The sequence below is a fragment of the Cavia porcellus genome, unplaced genomic scaffold (assembly GCF_034190915.1).
Source record: "Cavia porcellus strain 051 isolate PalLab524CR breed Dunkin Hartley unplaced genomic scaffold, mCavPor4.1 scaffold_4, whole genome shotgun sequence".
In the NCBI taxonomy this organism is placed as follows: domain Eukaryota; kingdom Metazoa; phylum Chordata; class Mammalia; order Rodentia; family Caviidae; genus Cavia; species Cavia porcellus.
In genome coordinates, this window is record NW_026947487.1 from 107,310,374 (window position 1) to 107,335,224 (window position 24,851).

General features: G+C 39.4%; 1 protein-coding gene across 1 annotated transcript in view; it reads right to left on the bottom strand.

The window, feature by feature from the left end:
- Positions 1-3,430: 3,430 nt before the first annotated feature.
- LOC100712932 (potassium voltage-gated channel subfamily H member 6-like) overlaps positions 3,431-24,851 on the bottom strand; it is a 138,721-nt gene continuing 117,300 nt past the window's right edge. The window contains 2 exon segments of the mRNA XM_063246682.1: positions 3,431-3,537; positions 3,626-3,795. Coding sequence (XP_063102752.1) covers positions 3,431-3,537; positions 3,626-3,795 — 277 coding nt within the window.

The window sequence follows — 24,851 nt, forward strand, 5'->3', positions numbered from 1 at the left end:
ATAGTGCCAGTTCACAGGAAGGGCATGTTCTTGGTGACTTCTTGTTCTCTTCCCCCACAGTCAGTTCACAAATGGTACTGATTCCTGAGACAAGGCTGGTATCTGGCTGTTCTCCAGAGGCCCATGCCTGGCACTAATTTGCAGGCAGGGCTTGCTTCTTGGTGACTTCTTGTCCCCCACAATCAGTCCACAAATGGTGCTGACTCACAGGAAAAGACTATTGTTTTCCTGTTCCTCCAGTAGCCCTTGTGAGTAAGTTTTGATCACTTGATTCTTCTGTGCATTTCTGTTTCTTTGCATTTTGGTAAGTTTTGATTGGTTGTCAAACATTGCGAGTTATAATGCAGGATATTCCTTAGTTTGATTCTTGGGCTTTTTTCCTCCCTGGAACACAGTTGAATTAATTAAAAACAGTTTATATAGTTTTTATTCTTGCTTTTAATATTGTCACTCAGTATCAAAGAAGTAAACTAGCCAGGTGTGGTGGTACATGCCTGTGATCCCAGCACTTAGGAGGCTGAGGCAGGAGGATTGCTGCAAGTTCAAGGCCAGCTGGTACACATAGTGAGTTCAGGACCAGCCTGTACTACATAGTGAAACGGGGCTGGGGATTTAGCTCAGCGGCATAAGCACCTGCCTTGCAAACAGGCGGTTGTGAATTCGATCCTTGGTACCGATAAAAAGATAAAAAAAAAAGAAGATACACTACATAATGAAACCCTGTTTCGAAAAACCAAAACCCAAAATCTAAACCAAACCAACCAACAAACAAAAGCAACCAAAGAAGTAAAACAGGAACTCAGTGTCTCATACTTTTTTTAAAGACAGGATCTTGCTATGTGGTTCAGCCTGGCCTTGAACTCACTGTGTAATCCAGGCTGCACTTGAACTTATGGGGATCCTCCTGCCTCAGCCTCCAGAGTGCTGGGGGTTACAGGTGTGCACAACTACTTCCAGCTACTTTATTTCCTGTCTCACAGAAATACTGTCCTTTACAGCTGAGGTCCACTGTCTTACAAACCAGTTGTATGTTTTGTGTGGTCCCCCTGCCTCTCTTCAGCCCCTTTTTTTCTGGCAGAATGAAAATCTGGTCCTCTTTACTCCAGGTCAAGAGCTAAGAACCTACTACATTATTACCTATGTAGTAGTGGTTAGCATTACTTTGATTTAGTGTGTTTTAAAATCTACCACTAGGTGGCACTGTTACACAACTGAAATGCTTTTCAGGAAAATGCAAAGCATTTCTGGATTCTTTCTTAACAGGCTCTATATATAACACTGTATGTTTGGTATTGGTTGCTGTGCACCAGCCTGTTTCTTGAGCTCTATTTTATAGCTATAGCTAAAGATTTTTTTTTACTTCAGTGTAAGATTTATAGAGATGTTTTGCCTAAAACGACACATACTATAGATAGAAATGATTTGTGACATACTCCTCTCTAGACTTTAGTAGTAGAAATAATAGTTGCTAGGGAAATTTTCCTTCTCTAAAGAGATGTAGATACATTTTCCAGATCATGGATTAACACTGTTTGTGTGTGTGGTGTGAGACTGGTACAGAAGAGAATGGTGAGATGTGTCCGTTGCTTGTGAGGGGGCTCCTGTCTTCGTGGGGAGACACAGTGTGGGCCCAGGATGGCACAAGAGGAGCGTGTGCTCCAGCTATGGGGATTCCAGAAGCTCCAGAGAGTAGTGAGCATACAGCAAGGTGGGAGGAAATTTTCCACTTGAGAAGGGGACAGGTAGCAGTCCACTCTTAATAAAGGAGGTATCACAGAGGATGCAGGGTGTGAACCTGAAGTCTTCACCACTTGGAGGCAGCTGAGGCCACAGGAACCCTTGAGCCTAGGAGTTTGAGCGAGAGAGAGATTGAGAGAGGGAGAGAGAGAGGGAGAGAGAGAGAGAGAGAGAGAGAGAGAGAGAGAACCTTTTCAAATGTACATATGTCTATGTCTCATATACACAAGTGGTGACTGGAACATATGGTGAATGTTTAAGCTAAAAATAAAAATTAAAAAAACATTGCCAAGAATTGCCAAGTGTGTTAGAAGAAAGAGGGAATATTTGGAATATTTTGATAGGAATTAATGGTAATATGTCTCTTTTTTTTTGTACTGGGGATCAAACTCACAATTGTACTCTTGTAGGCGCTTATGCTGCTGAGCTAAATCCCCAGCCCTGGTAATATGTATTTTACTGCAATTAATTTAAAAATTTAAACATTTGCTGTATGTTTTATCACACCACATTTATTGTTTATGGAAATTTTTGTCACATAAAAATATTATGGTGCATCCTTGTTACCTTATTTGCTGAATCTGGCAAAGGATGAATTCTGGCTCTTCCCCAAATAACCCTGGAAGGTCAACATTTTGAATCAATTCAGGACATTGAGGCAGCCACAAGAGTGCAACTAAAGGGGGCTGGGGGTCTAGCTCAGTGGTGTAAGCGCCTGCCTTGCAAGCAGGCAGTCGTGAGTTCGATCCCCGGTACCGATAAAAAGGAAAAAGACAAAAAAGATTGCAACTAAAGACCCAGAGGAAAGAGAACTTCAAGAACTGATTCAGAAAGTGGTAAGAGAGATTGGACAAGTGTGTCTAAATAAGGGGCAGTATTTTGAGGGTGAATAATATCTTTTACTGTAATATATTAAACAGGTCTAAAAATAAGGTCAGGGAGAGCTAGGTATGATGGTGCACACCTGTAATTCCGGCTCTCAGGAGGATTGCTGTGAGTTAAAGGCCAGCCTGGGCTGCACCGTGAGTCATGGCCAGCCTGAACTGTAGAGTGAACTAAGGAGCGGAAAGTGGGTACCACACCGGGAAGGGCCAAGTTGGCCACAGTAAGAAGCCAGAGGAGACTTAGTGATAATTTGACTAAGTCATTGATATTATTAAAATGACACTTTAGATTAGACTCTATATAAATAAGTAAAACATTGCGTCAGTGCCCATCCCTTCTGCTTCTACCTCGGCATGTATGTTACATAGTGGGGTTCTGCAGAGGTCTATGTAATTACAAAGTGTATACACATGTGGAGTTTGTAGTAATAATGAAATGGTATTGACAATTTTGATTTTTTAGGGATTATATAGCAGGTGATCTGGTTAGATCGCGGTTTTATGCCATAATGGAGCTGGTTTAAGAGCTTTAGTGCGGTAGAAAACATTTTAGACTCACAGGTCTCCTGTTCACTTTAAGAGATGTGAAGTGTAGCCAGGTGTGCAGCTGCAGGCTGGTAGTTGTAGCACTCGGGGAGATTACACGTTTGAGTCCAGCCTGGGCAAATTAGTGAGACCATCTCAAAATAAAAAGGAAAAAAGCCCTGGGGATGTAGATCGGTGGGAAGGCCTGGGAAAAAAGAAAAAGTGAACGGGGCTGGAAGCTCAGCGGTGGACAGGCGCGAGGCCCCGGTTGGAGCTCCAGTACCCTACAGAACCGCGGCCTCTCGGGGAGCTCGCACGGTGCCCTCTATGCACCCGGCACGCTGCAGGTGCCCTGTGACCCGCTCCCATGGAAACCTGCAGACGGCCGGGTCTACGGAAGTGAAGATTGGAGGTCTAATTTCTTTCTTACTACTAAAAAAGATAATCAGAGCTATTTTATGTTACTCCCGCCTGTGCACCCCCTGCGCCCGCGGGGCTGGTGAACCTTCTCCGTTCTTTTTGCGGCACTGGGCGTTGAACTTCGGGCTTCACGCCCACCAGGCAAGTGCGCCACCCGGAGGCACGACAGCAGCCCTTAGTCCTTGCTTTGGCGACCACATCGTGGGTGACCGATGGCAGCAAGGGGTGACTGTGGGTGGCGGGCAGGAGCCAAATACCCAGAACAACAGAAGGCTCTTGTCTGTTGGTACAGTTAGTGCAGAGACCAATTAGGACTGAGGTAAAGAACTGCAGTCAAGTTCTAAAGAAAAAATATATTTAATTGCAGCCTCTTCTAAATTAACAAATTAGAAAGAAAATGAGGATCTAAATGTTCTGTGATCTCAGCTAAGCTGTGGTTGGAACTGTCTCTGGTAGACAGCTGTGCAACTGATTCTAAGATCTAAGCCTTGGAGAGGACAAGGTGACTTTAGTGGACCTTCCTGATGGCTCCGTGAGAACAGTCAGGAAGCTGTGTGTCCCTCATCGTGCCTGACCGGGAAAGCGGACGGTGCCCGAGTGACAGTTGATTATCCAGGTCATCAGCTCTCCAGGTGTGGTGGCGGGCCGCTAGAATTCCTCACAGTCCTTTAAGAGATTCCACAAAGTCAGTGCTGTTTCAGTAACGACACTAGGCTATTTCACTTTGCGTCTCATTTCTCGTGCGTGTACCAAGAATCTTCCGGAAAGCCCATGATGTATAATACTGCAACACACTAAGAGCAGAAGCAGATGGAGAATCCAGATGTCTTCTGTTAAACCAGACATTAAAAAGCTTTTCAGTAATGTAAGCTCTTCTCATCCTACTCATGCTTGGTGCTCATTAGCTCAGGATTGGATTAAGCTGTGTCTCCTAAAAGGCGTTTAGTTCCTGAATTAGGAAAAGCTGGCCCTGCCATCAAGCGTGACCAGCTCCTGGAAGGCATGTGGTTAAGGAAAGGAAGGGGAAATGGGCTTGAGGGGGCTACAGGACGTAGGCTGTTTTGTACAGCTAGTGTAACAGGAAGCAGGTGGTAGGAGGTATGTGTAGAGGTAAGGAGGAGATACTGACAGAGCTGGGCTTGGGCAGCAAGGATGGAGTATCTAGACTATTGATGTGCATCATTGACTTGTGACTACACACTGACAGTCTGGGTAAAATGCAGCTGCAGTTAGAAAATTCCCATCTGTTAAGCTGGCCTCTGTGTTGATGCCTTTATGTAGCTGTGAGTGACTGTATGTGAAGTGTTTTGTCACTACTGAGGCTTTTTATCTCACAACTGATCTTTACTGGGAGCTGTCATGTGCTCTGTGCCTGGCCTCTAGGATCTTTCAGTCTGACTGGGGAGTCAGAGCAGCTGAGACCTTTACACCTAAGATGCAGAACGCTCCTGGGATATTCTGGAATCCCACCTGAGGCTTGGAGGGTGAAGAGAAATTCCTAGAAAAGCTGGCATCTCACCTGAGTCCTGAAGATGCAGAATCAGAGAGTGGGGTAAAACAGGAGAGAATGTGGGGGAGATGCAAGAGGATAGTCTACACGAGGGTGGTAGAATTGGCTACACAGCCTCAAGGAGACAGGTGAGATGAGGTGGGATGGGTGGGAAGGAGGGAGCTGTCTTCAGAAAGAGCCCATTAGCTGTTGTTAGTGTTGGTCTTAAATATGCAGTATGTTGCTTTCAAATGTGCAACATATTGGTCCCATGTCTGCAATGTGAGAAAGAGCCGAGAGCCAAACTAAAATGGTTCATGAGCTACAAGGGAAAACTGGAACATTTGAGCTGTGTTGTCTACCCCAGTGTTGCAGAAGTTGCTGAGCTGGCTTTCATCTCTTTTCTTAGGTCCTCAGTCTCTCACGCAAAATCTGAGTTTCTTGGTGCAAAACGTGAGCAACAACTGCATCACCTTTTGCCTCCATTTTCCTCTTAGCTTTCTTGTGGGGATTTATAAATTACTGTTTATGAATCCCACTGACTACATAAAAGATAGTATACAAATTCAGAGCAAGCTTGTCCCTTAATTTGTATCATGTGAAATATTAATATATCTGTCTTTGAAGTAATGATTTTAAATAATTTATACCCGGACTTATTGCAGGTAATTTCTCCCTTTTACAAGTGCATGTTGACCTCATTAATCTGTTGACTGGAAAACTTGATTTCTTCTTCCTCAGTTGTGAAGATGTTATCAGAAGTTCACTGAGATCTTTCAGGATTCACAGTTCTTGGGAGTGTGTCTTCCAGATGAATTCCAAAGCATGCCCTTTCATAGTGGAATATAATTGTGGCCAGTCTTTGGCTGACTACATTATGAAAGAGAAACAGGATAGGGCATGCGTTTTAGTTACTTTTCTTGTTGCTGAGACAAAATACCCAACACCCAAAGTTAATAGTGAAAAGGTTCATTTTGGCTTACAGTTTGTAGAGGTTTCAGTCTATAGTTTGCTGGCTCCAAGGCAGAGGGGGCATTGCAAAGGAGAAATGGTTCATAGCTTGGCAGACAGAAGGCAGCAGAGCAGTGCAGTAACGTAGCAGCAGCGGTAGAAGCCACCTGCCTCTCCCTTTTATCCTTTCCAGCCCACCTACACTCTGGGTGCCACACACAGCCAGGGTGGGTATTCCTATTATCCACACCCAGAACTAAGCCAAACCAATCAGTGGACTGATTTAGTAATCACACACCCTTAATCCCAGCATTGTACACCCTAGATCCAGCTACCTACTGGATAAAATGTCAGTGGTTTCTTCATGAGGTTTTGAGGGAGCATCTAGACACAAGCCACAACAGCTGGCATGGGCATAAAGGAACTGAATGGGAGGAATAATGGGAGATTCTTTACCAGAATGTGAGTTGAGTACTCTGATTGGCACTTATTCTTTAGGTGGCCTCAAACGTCACTTACCAGGATATTTTATGTTCTATCAGGGCTCTCAAAAAAGGCACTCTCTGGTCTTTGGAGATACAGGACTACTTGATGGGTGGTCTAGTTTTTTTCCCCCTGTATGCATTAGCTTTGAAAACAGTCTGACCCTTTCACTTTCTGACTCCTCATTCAGCTGTATTTTGTTCATTGCATTTAGCAGTATGTGAAATTATTTACTCATGTGATAGTTTTTTCCCCTTTCTTCACTAAAATGCAAAGTGGTGTGAGATCAGGGGCCTTGTCATTCTTGCTTGTCATTGTGTCACTGGAGTCCAGGCAGGACCCTGTGACACAACTGAATGATCAGTACCAAATCACTGGTGATGTGCAAGATGAACGTGCGTAATAGAACCTGGTGTCATGTTCTTTGTCAGTATCATCAGTGTCAAGAAGCATTTACTAAACAGCACCAAGTCCCAAGGGGCTCTAACCTGTGTGGCACAGGGCGGCCAGGCTCTGCACCAAATGAGCGGAAATCCATAAGGACCTGATGAAACATAAATTTGTCATCACTGTTGGATAAAATGTCAGTGGATTCTGTTATGTTGGAAATAATCTCATGGTGAAGATCTGTAAGTGATTCAATAAATAAACACCTTTGGGTAAAAATTCATTGGAGCTATTCTAAACTGACACAAACACTGTTGTACAATGAACAACAGAACAGCCTTTTCCTTCTTGTAGATTCAGAATCACAGCAGGAAACCTCTTTTTTTTTGTATAGAAACAAATATATATCTGAGGTAATTAAAAAATCAAATTGGGACTAAAAGGTATCTAAAACTAATTTAGAGTGGTAGTTACGTTTAATTGATTGATTTGGGTAGGATAAAAAGATAATGATTGACGTGGTACTTGAATCCACCAGTTGAATTTGTGTTGCTTCTTTTCATGTGAGAATTGCTTTTGCAAATATGTCATGATAGAAAGCTTTTCAAAAAGCTTTTACTTGCATTTTCTCTTGGAGGTTACCGATGTGGGACTCAGGGATCGGAGACTTAGAAGGCATAAATGAGAAGATGAATGCACCATAACCTTAGAGGTGTCTCCGGGACCAACTTTGTTCTTTCCCTCGGGCTGAATGAGGTGGATGTAGAATGTCTTGCAGTTGAATAATTCGACTGCTTTTAGGCAAGAATTTTTGTGATGTTATAAAAATTGAGATCTAAAAGGAAACTTAACCTTCAGTTCATTCTTTTGATGTATTTTGCCTGAAGCACGGTGCTAGGACCTGTTATCTCAAATAGGCAATATAAAAATATCTTTCTAATTCACTCCTACAGTTGAAAGATCCTCATGGATTGAAATTACTGTGATCTATCAAAATTCACTGTGTTGTGGAAATAAAATAAAATCACATGTCAGACAAGGAGTGATGACAACAGTGGACCAGCTTATTAAAAGCTCAAAATGAAAATGCTTTATTGACAGCACTTTGGACTTTTGAAAGACTGAGAACATATGTCAAAATCAGAGTGGCCATAGAGCTGGTGTTTTTCTCATTAATGTGTCTTGTTTGCCCCCTGCTTAAGGCCAGGTTTTAGGAGTTAATCAGTAGCAGAATTTGGTTATATCACATGTCTTTTATTTTTAATTGTGATATATTTACATATCATAAAATTCATACCTCTACAGTGTACAATTTAGTGGTGTTTGTTATTTTCACAAGGTTACAAAACCAACATGACTACTTAATTCTATTTTTTACTAGTGTATATTTACAATACATGATAAATACATTCATTTTGGGGACATACATACACATGTGGCTTTTTGGGGGGGGAGGGTAGGTTTACTTGAGACAGGGTCTTACCATGTACTCCAGGCTGACTTCAAACTCACTCATTTCCATAAAGTCTACCTCTTTGTTTCTTATCATCTGTGTTTTATTTTGCTATTAAAGTTATTTATGCTTTGGGTTCTCATGTAAGAGAAACTATGTAATGTTTAATCCTCTGTGCCTGATTTAATGTCACTTAGCATTATGGCCTCAAGGTACATCTGTTTTCCTACAAACAGCTCAGTTTTATGATCATGTAATTCTAGAATATCTACCTCTGCTCAAAAAGATGCTTACTGGCACCCTTACTGATGCTATGGATTTGTCTATTCTGATCATTTGCTGTAAATAGAATCATGTAACTTGAGCTTTTTTTTGGTACTAGGAATCTATGAAGTTTTAAATGTCTACTTCCACTTAATGTAATGTGTCTAAGGTTCATTTATCCTGTAGCATGTGTCAGCATCCATTCTCCTTTATGCCTGAATCATTTTCTCCTATGTAGATGTACCACGTTTATCCATTCATTTCTTAAAAAGCATTATCTTTTGTGCCTATTTTTTGGCTATTATGAATAATGTTGGCCCGGACATTTGTGCATAAGTTTTGACGTTTTCATTTCTCTTTAGTGTCTACCCAGGAGTGCAATTGCTGTGTGACATGGTAACCCTGTGTTTAACAGTTTGAAGAACAGTTGAACTGTCTGTCACAGTGGCCATGTGATCTTGCATCTCCATCAGCAATGTGTGAAGGTTCTGATCTCTTCACATTCTTGCTAATACATGTTATTTTCTGCGTTTTTATCATTCTGTTTAGGGGATGTGAGTAATTACCTAATTGTGATTCTGATCATTTTGATTTTCATTTTTCCAGTGACTAGGATATGATATTAAATACTTTCTCTTGTAATTATTTGCTGTCGGTCTATCTGGAGAAATGTCTACTTGAATCATCTCTCATTTTTTATTTCAGTTGTCTTTTTACTATTGAATTGAAATAATTCCTTAGTCATTCTGGATATCTACCCTCACTGGATATATGATTTGTGGTATCTTCTTCCATTTTGTGGGTTCTATTTCTTGATAATGTCTTCTGCTATTTCAGGCACTAGAATTTAGGGTGTTGGTTTCCAAGGCTTTTTCTGGTGAGATGGACAGTAGAGGATGGTATTGTCATAGGCTTTATGTTTCTTTTTAAATTTTTTTTATTTTATTAGTAATATTTATATATATATATATATGTTTAATGATAACATTCATCAGAGGGAATTTGTGCCTGTACATGGCATATGTTTTTAAAAATTTTTTTGATCTTTTTTGAGACAGGGTTTCCCTCTGCAGTTCAGGCTGGCTTTCAACTCACTTTGTGGCCCAGATTGCCCTTGAACTTGTAGCAATCCTCCTCCCTCAGTTTCTTGAGGGCCGGGATTACAGGCATGTGCCATCGCATCTGGCTCTTAGGCTTTCTGTTTTGATGCTATTTTAGCCATTTTTCTTATATAAATGTTTCTTGGGTTATTACTAGTCTTTGAAAAAGTCGCAGGATTCTGAGAAAGTTGATTCAGTCAGTCAGATGCCCAAGTTGGGTTCCAACTTGTGGTCCTCCTGCCTTAGCCTCCCATACTACTGGTGGCATGTGCCACCATGCCTGGTAATTCTAAAAATTTTGTCAATTTTTTTTTGGTCACAGGTTTAAAGGACATCTGTGAAATCTGTGGAGATTCTGATTCTCACTGATAGCACCTCAATCATTTGTTTTACATTAAAGAAGGGTGGATGGGGTCAGGGGTTTAGCTCAGTGGTCTAAGTGCCTGAGTGGCAAACGTGAGGTTGTGAGTTCAATCCCTCGCACACACACACACACACACACACACACACACACACTTAAAGTAGGGTGACTTTTTGGTGTGTTTTGCCTTTGGTGTAATCCAGCGGATACCATGGAAAGATTGACAAGTGTCTTATTAGTCTGTCACCACAAACATTTTCTCATTAGATATCATGTCTTTCTACTTTTATAGTTTATAAATTTACGAAGGAGAAAACAGCTTTAGAGATTGGTAAGGGATACAGTCTGATAGCAGGCTAGAGCTCTAACAAAAGTGCTCTGTCCACAGAAATAAACTTATACAGCTACAGTCATCTGATTCTTGACAGAGGGGCTAGAAATATGTTGGAGAAAATGTTACCTCTTTAACAAATGATGCTGGGGAAACTTGTTACCCATGTATAGAAAATTGAAATTAGATCCTCATTTCTTGCCCTGCAAGAAATCAACTAAAAATGTACCCAAAACCTAAATATAAGACTTCAGATTTTGAAGATGCTAATATAACAGAGACGCTTGAAGATACAGGCACAGACAATGATATAATGAATTAGGGCTTCATTGCTCAGGAAATAACAAGAGTTGACACGTGGGACTGTATCAAATTAAAGTTTCTTCACAGTAAAGGTAACAGCAGAGGGAGGAGACAGCCTATGGAATGGAAGACGGCTTTGCCAGTTACCCTTCTGGTAAAAGTTTAATATCTGGGAATGTAAAGAACTAAAACACTTAACTCCAAAATAACAAATGCAATAAAAAATGGGCAAATGAATTTGGACACACAGTTCTCAAAAGAAGAAATACAGATGGGCAATAATTATATGAAAAATACTCAACATTTTTAGTAATGTGGGAAGTTGCATATCAAAATTGTATATCAAAACTACATTGAGAGTGGGGCATGCCTCTAATTCCAGCACTCGGGAGGCAAAGGCAGGAGGATCATTGAGAGTTTGAGACCAGCTTGAGCTACAAAGTGAGTTCAAGGCCAACCTGAACTGCACAGAGAGATTCTGTCTCAAAAAGACAAAAGACCAAAGAAAACTACACTGAGACTCCATACTACCTATTAGAATGCTTATCATTAAGAATACAAAAACAAGAAATGCTGGTGAGGAGGGAAAAAGGAACATTTATATGTTGTTGGTGGGAATATAAATTAATATAGTAACTGTGGAAGTTCCTTAAAAAACTAAAGCTAGAACTACCATCAGATCCAACTATACTGGTCCTTAGAGTACATTTGAAGGAATTAAATTCAGCATACTATAACACGAGAGCAAGATACAAAAATCAGCTGAGGTGCCCATTGATGGATAAAAAATATTGTATGAGTACACAACTGTTTTATTCTGCCATAAAGAAGAAAAAAAACCATGCCATTTGTAAGAACTGGAGATCATTAATCATTATGGTAGGTGAAATAAGCCAGACTCAAGAAGATTGGTGTCATACGTTTTCCCTAATCAGTAGAATCTGTGAAACAAGGTGATATGAAAGTAAGAAGAAAGAGATTAGAGGAGGAAAGCAGGGGATGTAAAGAAAAGTAGTGGGGGATGGATATGATCAAAACATGTTATGCGTGTATGAGAATGCCAACAAAGCCTGATACTTTATAAAATTAATATATGCAAATAAAACATATATTAAAAATACTCTACCCAGATCTTTCTTTGCAAATTTCTAGAATCTCACCACTCAACCTTTCATATACAATGTCCCTTTCTGTTCAGCATGTTGCTAATTACTGCAGTTTAGGGAACAATGAGAAGACATGAATCCCATACACAGCCCCACAGTGATTCCCAGGGGCTTGGATTTAATGTTAGTATGATCTGGAGATCATGAAAATTCATAGTACTTGTAGCCAGCAGTTTAAGCTATGGTAGTGACACATTTGTGTGTAACAACAGCTTTCATTACTTGCAAACACTTCTGGTTTCTGATATAATGTGTATAGTGTTCCAAAGGCACCATTCCATTTTTATCATAGAAACAAGTCAAATAAAACAAAAGTTAATCAGAAAATTGAGATCACAGGGCAAACTCTGGCCCTCGAATGGGGGAGGAAGGTGAAAACAGAGAATCACAGCCAGCACTGGCTTAGGGAGCCAGTAACCAGTGGGGACACTTGCTTACTAACTGGCAGATTGCATAGAGACTGAATGGGGAGTCACTTGAGAGTTAAAAAACTCCTGGGTGATTCAGGACCCTTGAACCTGAAACCAAATAAGATGATGGACTGTTTCCTCACTCTAACACCCTACCATCACATCAGAAAGACTCCAGGATATCAGCAATGGATTGCAACTCAGATTGCTACAAGACAGTACTGTATTTAAGGAGTTTTGGGGAGAAATCTAAAGACAATAGTAGAGGAGAAACAAAAACAAAACAAGACAAACAGGAAATCAAAGCAAAACAAAACAAGGAAGCCAGAGAAAAGAGAAGGCTCTAAAGTATACAACTATAGTGAACATTAAACTCAGTCTACCTACTGGTCAGATGAATAAAAAAATCTCCCACTAAAAGCCTGATTATCTCAGTTCTAATTACTAGGTGTTCATATTTCATCAACATTTTTGCAAGTCTTATTAAAAGCTAAGACAAAAGTAAGATTGTGAAAGCAGGAAAGAAGTGTTAGATTTCCCTGTGGACCCAAGGCTTTGTAAAGTTTGATTGTGACATTGATTTTTATTTCCCATACACACATGCATACAAGCAATGAAAACCATCTAAATGTTAATAAACAGGGGACTAGTTAATGTGGAATATGGTTCGTTCTTGCTGTGGATTATTATGACACCATGCAGTCTTAAAAAAGAATGGAGACACCCTTTGTGTTGGATACAAGCTCCAAATATTTTTTGCTAAATGGAACAACAGCAGAACAACATGTAGAATTATGTGCACAGAATGCTGTCTTTTGAGTAAAAATATGTTGGAGAGTAAAGGATGATCATAGAAGGAAATTTGGCAGAAAATTTGATCATGAAACTAATTATTATTTTTACAAAGCTGGAGAACAGAGAAGTGGAAGCACACAAAATTACAATTATTTATGATCTCTCTTCCCAGAGATCATCAATGTTAATGCCTGCATGTATTAATTTCAAATCCTTTTTCCTACATGTGAATTTCCATATAACTGTTTTATATAAATATATTGCATAAAGAAGAATCAGACTCAGATAGGTTACACATTTTGGAGTTATCAGGTTAGGAATGAAAAATAACAGTGGTTAAAATGTTAAGTGCAAACAACCCTCAAGAACAGATGGGGAAGGTGTACAGAGAGTTGGATTCACTAAGACAAATAAAAAAGAAATTCTATAAATAAAAAATACTGTAGCAAAAACGAGTACCTTGAGAAGCTCATCAGTAGACTGTATGCAGCTGAGGAAAGAATCAGTGAGCTTGAAGGTAAGTTAATAGAAACTTCTCAAGCTGAAATGCATAGAAACCAAGAACAAAAGAATGGAGCAGAAAATCCAAGCACTATGAGACACTCAAATGGAAATAGTAATGGGAATAAATGGAAAGAAAGAATAATAAATGGGAAAGAGAAAAATGAGCAGAACTATTTGAAATAATGATGGCTGAGAATTTTCCCATTGAATTACACACACCAAGCAACAGAACTAAGAAAGAGAACACTGAGTAAAAAATTCACAGTTATGCATTTCATGTTCAGATTGTAAAGAATCAAAGACAATCTTGGGTTTAGGCGACTTAATCACAGAGGATCAGAGGTTTGGACTTACCTCTGGCAAACAAGAAGAGAGTATATGATAATGCTAAAAGTGTTGCAAAAAAATGCTGTAATTCATGAAATCATCTTTCAAAAGCAGAACCAGATATCATATCACAGCAATATATGTGCACTTTTGTTTATAGCAGCACAATTTGCAACAGCTAAATCCTGGAAACAACCAAAATGCCCATCAACTGCAGAGTGGATGAAAAAGATATGGTATTTTTAAACAATGAAATATTACTCAGCTATAAAAAGGATGCTCTTAAAGCGTTTATAGGTAAATGGAAGCAACTTGAGACTATCCTCATAAATGAAATAAATCAGAATCACATTTGAAAATATCATATTGTCTCCCTAGTGTAAAAAATAAATAATAATAAAAAACTGAAAGAGTAATAAGATCCAAAATGTACAATAGATATTATAATAACAAAAAGGAAAGAAAGTGTTCAAAGAAAGTTGTAGGAAAGAGCAACTTGTAGGTATACACATATAACTGTATATATGTATAACTGTAAGATAGATTACCATACTACTAATTCTCTGTTAATTCATCAAAAAGAATAGTTTGTCCTGTCATTGTTTGATTGTTCATTTTTTTATTTTAAAGAGGGTAAAATTAAACAGAACAAAACAGATTATAAGGAGAAAAAAAACAGAAAAAAGGTACAAGTTATACAGAATTTCAGAAAAAATAAACAGCAAATCATTAGTTAATAGATTACATATTGTCTTCTTAGAAATAGTTGTTCAAGTTACAAAATTAAAGCATATAAAGTGGACATTCAAACAGTGAGACTGCAAACAGTTCTGTTCAGTGATCCAACAAAACTCAGTAATATGGTTATCTATCTTATACACTTAAATATACATGCAGTTATATCCTTTAGAGCACTTTCTTTATAAGGAAACAATTTTAAGAAACACAAATTGCAAAGCTAGACCACTGGAGACCTTCACTGTCTATCATATTGTCTCTTGTTTTCTTTTTTTTTTTGTCTTTTTCCTTTTTATCAGTACCAGGGATCGAACTCACGACTGCCTGCTTGCAAGGCAGGCACTTATGCCACTGAGCTAAATCCCCAGCCCATCTCTTGTTTTCTTCTAAATAGTTGACCATATCTTCACACACAGTGAATACATACTGAACAATATAGTGCTAAACTAATCAGAACAGGATGATGAAGGCATTTTAGGTCTTCAAGACCAGACAATAGGGAAGTCAACAATGGTTGCCATAATGTCTTTGTTCTCTTCAAAATGGCTATCCATATCTTTACGTATGTTGAAATTAAACGTAAGACTAATATCACTCTGAGCAGTGAATAATAGTATTGCTAGATTTTATATCATAATGCTACAGAATTAGCACTGGGTATCTTAGTGTCTCTTCTTCAAAGTATCTCTTCATTACATCGTGCATTATATAATCTGTTCTCGTAAACTGTTTAGAAATTCTACACATTTGTGAATCTTTACATGTATACCTATCCTTTATGTATTATAGCAAAAAACAGATCAAAACAAGATGCCAAAACAAATTCCTAGAAAAACATGAAACGAAAAAGACATAAAACCACAATATTAGGTGATCTACAGTAGTTACTATGCTGACTTGTTATTTTCAATAGAATTGTCTACATCATCAGGCATAATATAATTGAACATAGCATTACATAACACTTTTAATAAAAACACAATAATGGAGATATTGTAGGACTTCAGAAGCAGTTAATAACCAAACTGGAATGGGTATCTTATTGCATCTTGTCATCTTCAGAGTAGTTGCCTCTACTCTCAGACTTGATACTATCAAGCATACCAATTTTTTTTACTTGTTAGACATCACTAAAGAGGGCATACCAAATTCAAATAAAATCAGTCAAGACAAAACAGTGGTCTAACAAACCAGATTCAAATAAGATCAATCAAAGTAAGACAAGATAAGTGATACAGGGCGTCAGTTTAAGTTAGTAGGAAATTAAGGATAGTTACTGTAGTATATCCTGCTATTTTTGGGATAGCTATCTGTGCCCTCAAATCTAGTATGAGTAGACAGACTGGAACAGAATAAAATCAAACTAAACAGAGCAATAAGACTAACATGGCTTTTAAATCCTGATACACTATTAGCAATGTCCTCTGCCTGCCTTTTTTAGACAAATCCTCCCCTTTCCTTTTCTCAGGGTGCTTTGTGTATTTTGGATCCTACTAACTTCTTTAGTCTTTAGATTAGAGGGGCAACCTGTTATCTATCTAAGTGGTCCTGAAGCTTTATACCCCTGAGCTTGATCTTGAGCTGTATTTCTTTACCTACAAAAGCCTCAAGGTTTTCCTTCCTTCTAGCTGAGTAGTTCTCCACTGCACAAAAATGTCATGATTTTCCAACCTATCTGCAGCTGCTGGATGAGTTGTCCCTATGTCTCTCTGGTTCCCTGTCACATAGAGCATCATTTTCTCATCTTTGACTTTCAGGTATTAACCTTCTTTTAGGTTGAGTATATTTCTTTCTTTTTTTTTTTTTTTTTTGTCTTTTTCTTTTTTATCGGTACCGGGGATCGAACTCATGACTGCCTGCTTGCAAGGCAGGCGCTTTTGCCACTGAGCTAAATCCCCAGCCCCTCGGTTGAGTATATTTCCTATTCAGAGCATCTCAGATGGATTCTATCTGCTGATCTACTCTGCCTGTGTTTCTTTTTGTTAGTGTATCAAGGCCATCTATTTTAGTGATTATAGCCCACCTTTTCTGCCTCATCTCTGCTATTCTATTTTTCTGCTATTATTTGTCCACTTTTCTCCTTCATTCCACTATCTGCCCTGTTCATTGAGGCCTTTCTGTCACTGTTGCTGTAATCCTGGTATTTTTTCTATCTCTCTCTAAAATGTCCTTCAGTATTTTTTGTAGGGTTGAATTGGTGGTCATGAACTCCCACAGTTCCTCTTTGTCATAGAAACATCTATTTTCTCCATTAATTTTGAGAGAGAGTTTTTCAGGGTACATCAATCTGGGTTAGAGGTTATTTTCTTTCAGGGCTTGGACTACTTCACTCCAGGCTCTTCTTGATTTGATAGTTTGTGTTGAGAAGTCTGTTGTGATTTTGATGGATTTTCCTTTATAGGTAATCTGTTTCTTTTCTCTGACCACCTTTAATATTCTATTTTTGTGGTGAATTTCTGGGATCTTGATTATTATATGTCTGAGTGTAGATCTGTTTTGGTTGAAGCTGGCTGGAGTTCTGTATGCCTCACCTATCTGAATATCATTTCCTTTTCCTATGCTTGGAAAGTTTTCCTTAATTATTTCTGTGAATAGCCTTTGTAATTCATTTGTGTTTACTCCTGCTGCTTCACTCACATTTCTTTTTAAGTTATAGATCTTCTTGTCGTCTTCTAGCCTTTGTATTGTTACTTCCTGGTTCCTTGTTATTTTTAAGAGGTCTTTCCTTTCATGATCACACACTGCAAATCTGTCTTCAAGTTTTGAAAGTCTAACTTTAGTTTCTGTCAAGGAATTTTGCCAGCTTTCACTGGAGTTTTTATTATCCTGGTAATCTCTTTGGATCTGTTTCACGTATTCTAGATTTTGTGTATATTCTTCATCAAAGGTTTCTCTTTTTTCTGGTTTCCTCCATTCTTCCATCTGTATCTTTTTTAGAGGTGCTTAGCATTTCTTTTATTAATCTTTTTATATCTTGCTTCACTTGAATTAGAATTTCAGCTTTTAAGTTCATCTATGAGGTCACGAAGGTATTTCTTTACGTCCGCTGATGGCTGTCTGATATTGCATGTTTTCCGCCTTTGATCTCTTCTGTATATTCCCCTCCTAGACTTATGTTCCCTGGGTCAGCAGCTGGAGGCTTTTTCTTGTTTCTTTCTCTTGTCATGTTTCTGGTTTCTTTCAGACAGGTGTGTGGTGGTGGTCTGAGGCCCATTTCCATATTGCCTATGGTTTTTCTGAGGTGTGCTGACTAGGGGATTGCTGTTCTCTCCAGTTTACTGTTGATCTGTGAGGTACATGCAGGTACAATGTGGGCTGGCCCCTCTCCTCTGAGTCAGTTAACCAGTGAGTGCCTTCACCATGTTAGTCTGTGCCATGCAGATGTCACAGGATCAGGACAATTTTGTCCCAGCTATTGGGTCCCAACCAGTGATGTGACCCAGCCCAAGCAGATCCCACCAGTCCTCTTTGGGCCAGGAGTGGCTGACTGACACCACTGTGGTCCCAGGCTCAGGCCTATCCTGCCCAACTCCAATATGCTGTCCAGCCAGTCACCCCCTCTGCAGGACCAAATTCCTGGCACTCACTGTGGGTTAGTGCAGCTTTCCACGTTTTTTCCCTCTTCTGATGCGCTGCCTCTTCCTGCCAAGGGCCTTGGGCTCACCAACCCCTGATTTTGGTGCTACTGTGACTTTAGTGCAACTGTGAGTTGTCTAACGCCAACGTACGCCTAGCACAGCATGGAACTGGTTCCAGTGAGAGTGCATCTGGTTCCAGCCTTTTGTCCATGTTTTTCCTTCCTTCCTTTCTTTTTTTCCCCTCAGTTTCTTCCTGGGTCATGAGAAGTCCTCTCCTTTCATCTGGTCTTCTCCATGGTGTTAAATTCTGCATCTGAGTTGTTTTTCTCAGGGAGGCCTTCTACCCTGCTACCTATCAACCCACCATCTTCCTGTCACTTTGCTTGAGATATTACACATCAGCTCCACATCCAGCCCAATTTACACTGCTTTTTTCCATCAATTAACATGGAATCAGTTTTGCTGGGTAGATCAATCTGGGTTGGAAGTTGTTTTCTTTCAGAGTTTGAAGCACTTCACTCCAAAGTCTTCTTGACTTGATGGTTTGTGTTGGTAAGTCTGCTGTGATTCTGATTGGGTTTCCTTTACAGGTGATGTGTCTATTTTCTCTAACAGCTTTTAATATTTTGTTCTTGTGCTGAGTTTCTGGGATCTTGATAATTATATATCTAGGTGTAGATTTACTTTGGTTATGGCTAGCTGGAGTCCTACATGCCTCACTTATGGGCATGCCAGATCCATTTTCCATGTTTGGGAAGTTTTCTTCTATTGCTTCTGTGACTATCCTTTTAATTTCATTTGTGTTGACCCTTGCTTCTTTACCAGTGCCTATCAGTCTTAAATTATGCTTCTTTGCCTCATCTTGTAGCCATTAAGTTGTTATTTCCCGATTCCATGTTATTTTTAAGGGATTTTTTTCCCTTCACAATCCCTAGCTGCCATCCTATCTTCAAGGTTTGAAAGTCTATCTTCAGTCTTTTTCAAGTGGTTTTGTCAATTTTTGATTGAATTTTTAATTTCTTGCATCTCTCTTTGAATCTGTTTCATGCATTGTAATTCCTTTCTACATTCATTCATGGTTTCTATCATTTTCCTATGCTCCTCTTTTTTGTCTATGTCTTCTTTAGACCTGGTGAACAATTCTTTCAGTATGTTTGTGATTTCTTTTTTTACTTGAGACATTATTTCTGGTTTGATTGCTTTTATAATCTCTTGAAGTTGTTTCCTTACTTCAGTTGCTATCCTCTCAGAGATTTCAGGTGTGTGACTTGGTTTTCTTCCATGACCGTATCTCCCAGACTTATTCTGTGTGGGCTAATGGTCTCAGTTTGCCTTTTGCTCCTTCATCTTCACATTCTGCTGGGTTCCTTCCAAGAAGCTGGTTGTGGGGCCCCTGGTATTTTCTCTGTTGGCTGCTGTTAGGCAGTATAGGAGGATGGGACAGGCACCTGGGTTCCTTTAGTTCCAGATTTACAAGAAGGTGGCAGGGTATGGAGTGGGCTTCTGCAGACCTATGCAGCTACACTGTGGCTTTGCTGATGATCAGGGGTGCATGGAAGTGGGTCTGCTTCTCTCAGCCTGTGTGTCTACACTGGGACTCCCACAATGCTGACAGACTCACAGGGCTATGCTTGTCTGATTCTGCTAGTGGGTGATGGCTGCCTGAGGGAACCAAGGGCCTCCAGTGGGGGTCTGTGGATGCACAGGGCTTACCTGGCTGTGTGTCCTTGCTCCTGCTGGCTGCCTGCAGGAAGGAGCCTTCCACTGGTAGCTCCATGAAGGCAAAGACAGATCTGCTGGTTCTCTCTACCCATGCTGGCTTCCTGCAGGATGTGGCCTTTTGGTGGTGGTGCACAGCTGGCAGAGGTGGATCTGTCTGTCTCCCTTGGCCCATACTAGGCGTGCAAAGGAAAGGGCCTTCTGGTGTTGGTGCCCAGCAGGCAGAGGCAGATCTTGTTCTGGCTTTCTCTGCCTGTGCTGGGTGCTCAGAGGAAAGGGCCTTCCAGTGGTGGTGCCCAGCAGACAGGGGTGGATCTTTGGATCTTCTCAAGTAAGCCACTTTAAATATAAAGAGGTAGATAAAAAGTAAAGAGAAAAAGTCATGTCATAGTACTGTTAATTAGAAGAAAACAAGACTAGTTGTATTAATTTTAGACAAAGCAAATTTTTAGAATAATGATAATTATCTGAGGCAGAGTCTTTTTCATTCATTAAACAAACAAACATCTTTTTCATTTTAAAGAGAATAAAATCAAGCAAAACAAAAGAGAATAAAGCTAATCAGAACACAACAATGAAAGCAATACAGGACTTCAAAACAAGGTAATAGGAAATCAACAATGGCTGCCATATTGTCTATTGTTTTCTTCAAAGTAGCTGTCCATACCATCAGATATAATAAAATCAAACAAAACAAAACAAAATAAAACTAGTCAAAACAAAAGAATGAGGGGCTGGGGGTTTAGCTCAGTGGCATAAGCACCTGCCTTGCAAGCAGGTGGTCGTGAGTTCGATCCCCGGTACCGATAAAAATGAAAAAGACAAAAACAAAACAAAACAAAACAAACAACAACAACAAAAAAACCAAAAGAATGAAAGTGTATTTTAAAGAGAATAAAACCAACTAATAAGGCATAATAAGGCCAATCAAAACAAAATAGTGAAGTGATACAGGATTTCAAAACAGGATAATAGCAAATCAATAATGGCTACTATAATGCCTCTTGTTACTTTCAAAATTGCTGTCCACACCATCAGTGATAATAAAGTCAAGCAAAACAGAACAGACTAACAAAATAAAATGGAACAAAACAAAACAGTGAGAATAAGATGGATTTCAAAAACAAGACATAAGAGAATCCCCCAATATTTTTTGTATTGAATATTGTTGTCTTCTTATCAGATGCTCAGATGCTGATGCTTTAGGCCTGCAAAGTCCATCAAACAATACAAGTATTAAGTTGTTTTGGTACCTCGGTTGCTATCAATTTAATCTTCCTTTAGATCAACTGGTTGCTTATGGGGTAGGGCTTAGGGTGGTTTTCTTGTCTCCTAGTCCATATGCTGATTGGCTCATTGGAAGGTGACTTGGCTTCTTGTTATTCCTGCTAGGCCCAGCATGGCTTCTCATGGGCTAGAGTTTTAAAATACAAAGAGTGGTAAATAAAAATGTCTGGGGACTTCTGGGATGATGAGAGAGTGGTGAGCAGCAGAGAAATCTGATATTTGGTGTTCAGATTCTGGAATATATCAATGTGAGGAAGAGAAGGAGGGAAGTTGACTCAGGAAGGTTCTGAAGTGAGAAATGGAGCCCATGGGGAGTGAAGAGAGACTTCAATGAAGGAGAAGGAGGTGGCAAGTGATGCTTTCTCCTAGAGCCTGGACCCATTGTGTGGGAGGGGCAGCTCAAACCTGCAGACACATGGTGACTACTGGTCACCCTAGAGACCTACACAGAGAAATGCATCCCTGGATTGGAGCAGTGGATGCAGCAGACTGCAGTTACTGGTGTTATTTGGGTTCAGAAGTCTTGCAGGAGAGTGGAATTGACTGGTAGCTATTTTAGAGAGGTGCCAACTGAGCTCAGAACTCAGAACAGCTGCAGGCCAGCTCCATGTAGCAGATCCCAGTGTTAGGGTGAGGCTGCTGAGTTCAAGTTAGCAGGAGGACAGGGAACCAAGTTCAAGCCAGCAGGAGGCACACAAAATGTTACAGACTTAACACATTGTGTTCCAGCCTCACAGCCAGAAACCAGTCTGAACTTCAATGGAAATAAAGGTGCAGGTTGCTAGGATTATCCACTACCTCACTGTAAAGCTTCAGTTATTTTTCTGGGATTAATCAACTTGGATTTGGACCATATCTGCCCATGTTGTCTACTTGTGACAGCAAAGAGATACCTTAACATGGATCTTAACTTTTTTTTTCTTGATTGGTTTTTTATATAAGTGTGAAGATGGTTTCTAGTTCTTTTTTTATTGTTATGTTCTTGTTCTCATTTTTTCTTTTTCTCTTTCCTTCCTCTTCACCAGTTTCCCAAAGATTGTGTAATTGTCCTTTATACTGCAGCCTCGCTTCTAATTTCTTTCTTTTTTTCTATTTTTTCCCTTTAATCAATTTTAAATTTTTCCCTGAGGGTGAAGTCATTATATTGAGGACTTATTTGCTACATAAATTTTCTGGTTCATTTTAGATTTTGCTGTATAACCATAAATCTAGCTCATATGGTTAAATGTGTCAAATTAATAGTTATCAGTTTGTCATTTTCTGTGCTGTGTTTCATACCTCTGATTGTACTGCTTTTAACCAAGGTGAGATAATTGTTCTAATCAGTTATTCTTCCTGGCATATCAAGACTGAGATTACCCAAGGGTCCTAAACAATACTATAGACCAATGTAAAAGAACCAAGGGCTGGGCCAAGTAGGTAGCAACTTCATATCTCCAGTAGATTGAAGAGGCAGGATTGTGCACCAGGCTTAAAACCCAAAAGCTAGCTACATCTGAAAGATGTCTCAGAAGTAGTAATTTCTTAGAGTTCTGTTATGGTTTGTGTCTAGATGCCCTCCAAAGCCTCATGCAGTGTTAGGCCTTTTTAGAGGTGGCTAAATCTAGAGTCTGTGATGCTGAAATTTAAGATGTAATAAAAAATCTACCAACAAGGAAAAGCTCAGATTCTGATGGATTCATTGCTGAATTCTACAAGAAATTTATTCCAGGTGTGCTGTCACACCTGGAATTCCAGCACTTGGGAGACAGAAGGATCACTGCAAGTCTGAGGCCAGTCTGTGCTACATACTGAATTCAAGGCCAGCCTGAACTATATGGTGAGATCCTGTCTTGTCTTACCCCACAAAAAAGAAATTTAGAGAAGGCATAATGTGGCTACTTCTCAAACTCTCTAATGAAATTGAAAGGGAAGTAATACTCCCAAATTTATTCCTGAAAGGAAGTATTATGCTGACACCAAAACCAGGGAAGGACTCAACCAAAAAAAAGAAAACTACAAGCCAACCTCCCTCATGAAAATAGATATAAATCCTCAATAGGATACTGACAAACAGAATGCAGCAAATCGTTAAGAAGGTTATACTAAATAGAATTCATCCCAGATATGGTACAAAATATGCAAATCAGTACATGTATTATACTGTATTAACTGAGCCAGGGACAAAAACCACATGATCATCTCAATAGACACAGAAAAAGCTTTTGACAAAGTCCAACACGTATTCATGACATATGTGTTGGAATAGATGGTCTTTATATCAATCTGATAAAAGCCATTTATGACCAATCAACAGCCAACATCATACTAAGTGGATAAAAACTGAAAGCTTTCTCTCTAAAATCTAGAACTAGATAGGGATGTGCACTGTCTCCACTATTATTGAAAATGTCGCATCTGAGGGTAAGGCCATTGTAAGCAGGCATGGTGGGAAACCACAGAAGAACAAAGCCATGTTCATTTGTATCACTTTTCCTAAGAAATGTGACCACATTTGCATCTGTCTGCTCTCTGGGGAAGCACAACCACACTGTCTCCACCCCCAAATTGCTCAAGGCAGTAAATTCCCCCCCTTTCCTTTAATGCCTTTGTTCAACTCTCACTTCCTGTTGATTCTGTTCTCCGATCTCAGCCTGCTCCCATGGGAGTGAATGAACAGTGATGGTTACCTACACAGAGCTGTCTCACTCAGGTGGCCTCTCTTCCTTCCATGCCTTTAAATATAGTATAGTTCTGGAAACATTAACCAGAGTAATTAGATAAGAGAAGAAATAAAAGGAAGAAGAGTAGAAAAGGAAGGAGTTAAATTATCATTATTTGCAGATGACATGATACTCTAAATGGAAGACTTCAAAATCTTCACCAAAAGACTTCCAGATTTAATAATAAAATTCAGGAGCATAGTTGGATACAAAGTTGATACTCAAACATTGATAGCCTTTCTGTACAGAGATAATAAACTCACAGAGAGAAATTAGGAAAACAACATCTTTCACAACAGTATTAATAAAAAAAGAAGTACCTCGGAATCAATCTAATGAAGGAAGTAAAAGACCTCTACACTGGCAGCTATTGTACTCTGGCCTGACTCGGTAGTGCGTGCCTGTAATCCCAACACTCAGGAAGCTGAGGTAAGAGGATCTTTGGAAGTTTGAGGCCATCCTGGGCTAGAAAGTGAGTTCAAGTTCAGCTTGAAACATTTGCTGTCAAAACAAAACAAAGCAAAGCCAAAAAAAAAAAAAAAAAAAAAAAAAAAAAAGCAAAAAGCGAAACAAAACAAAATAACTACAGAACTCTGAAAAGGAGATCAAAGAAAATACTAGAAAATGGAAAGAGATCCTTTGTTCGTAGATAAGAACCCATAAGGTGAAAATGACCAAACTATTTCCCAGTGCCACCAAAAAACAACAACAACAACAAAACAATAATAACAACAAAAAAACCAAGCCTCCATAATTTTTATACAGGTTTAATGTAACTTTAATCAAAGTTACAATAGCAAATCTCACAGAAGTAGAGAAAACCATCCTAAAATTCACTTGGAACCAGAAGGAACCTGGAATAGCAAAGGCAAACCTGGGAAGCAAAGATAAGGAAGGGAGCATCACAACCCCTAACTTGAAGTTATACCACAAAGCT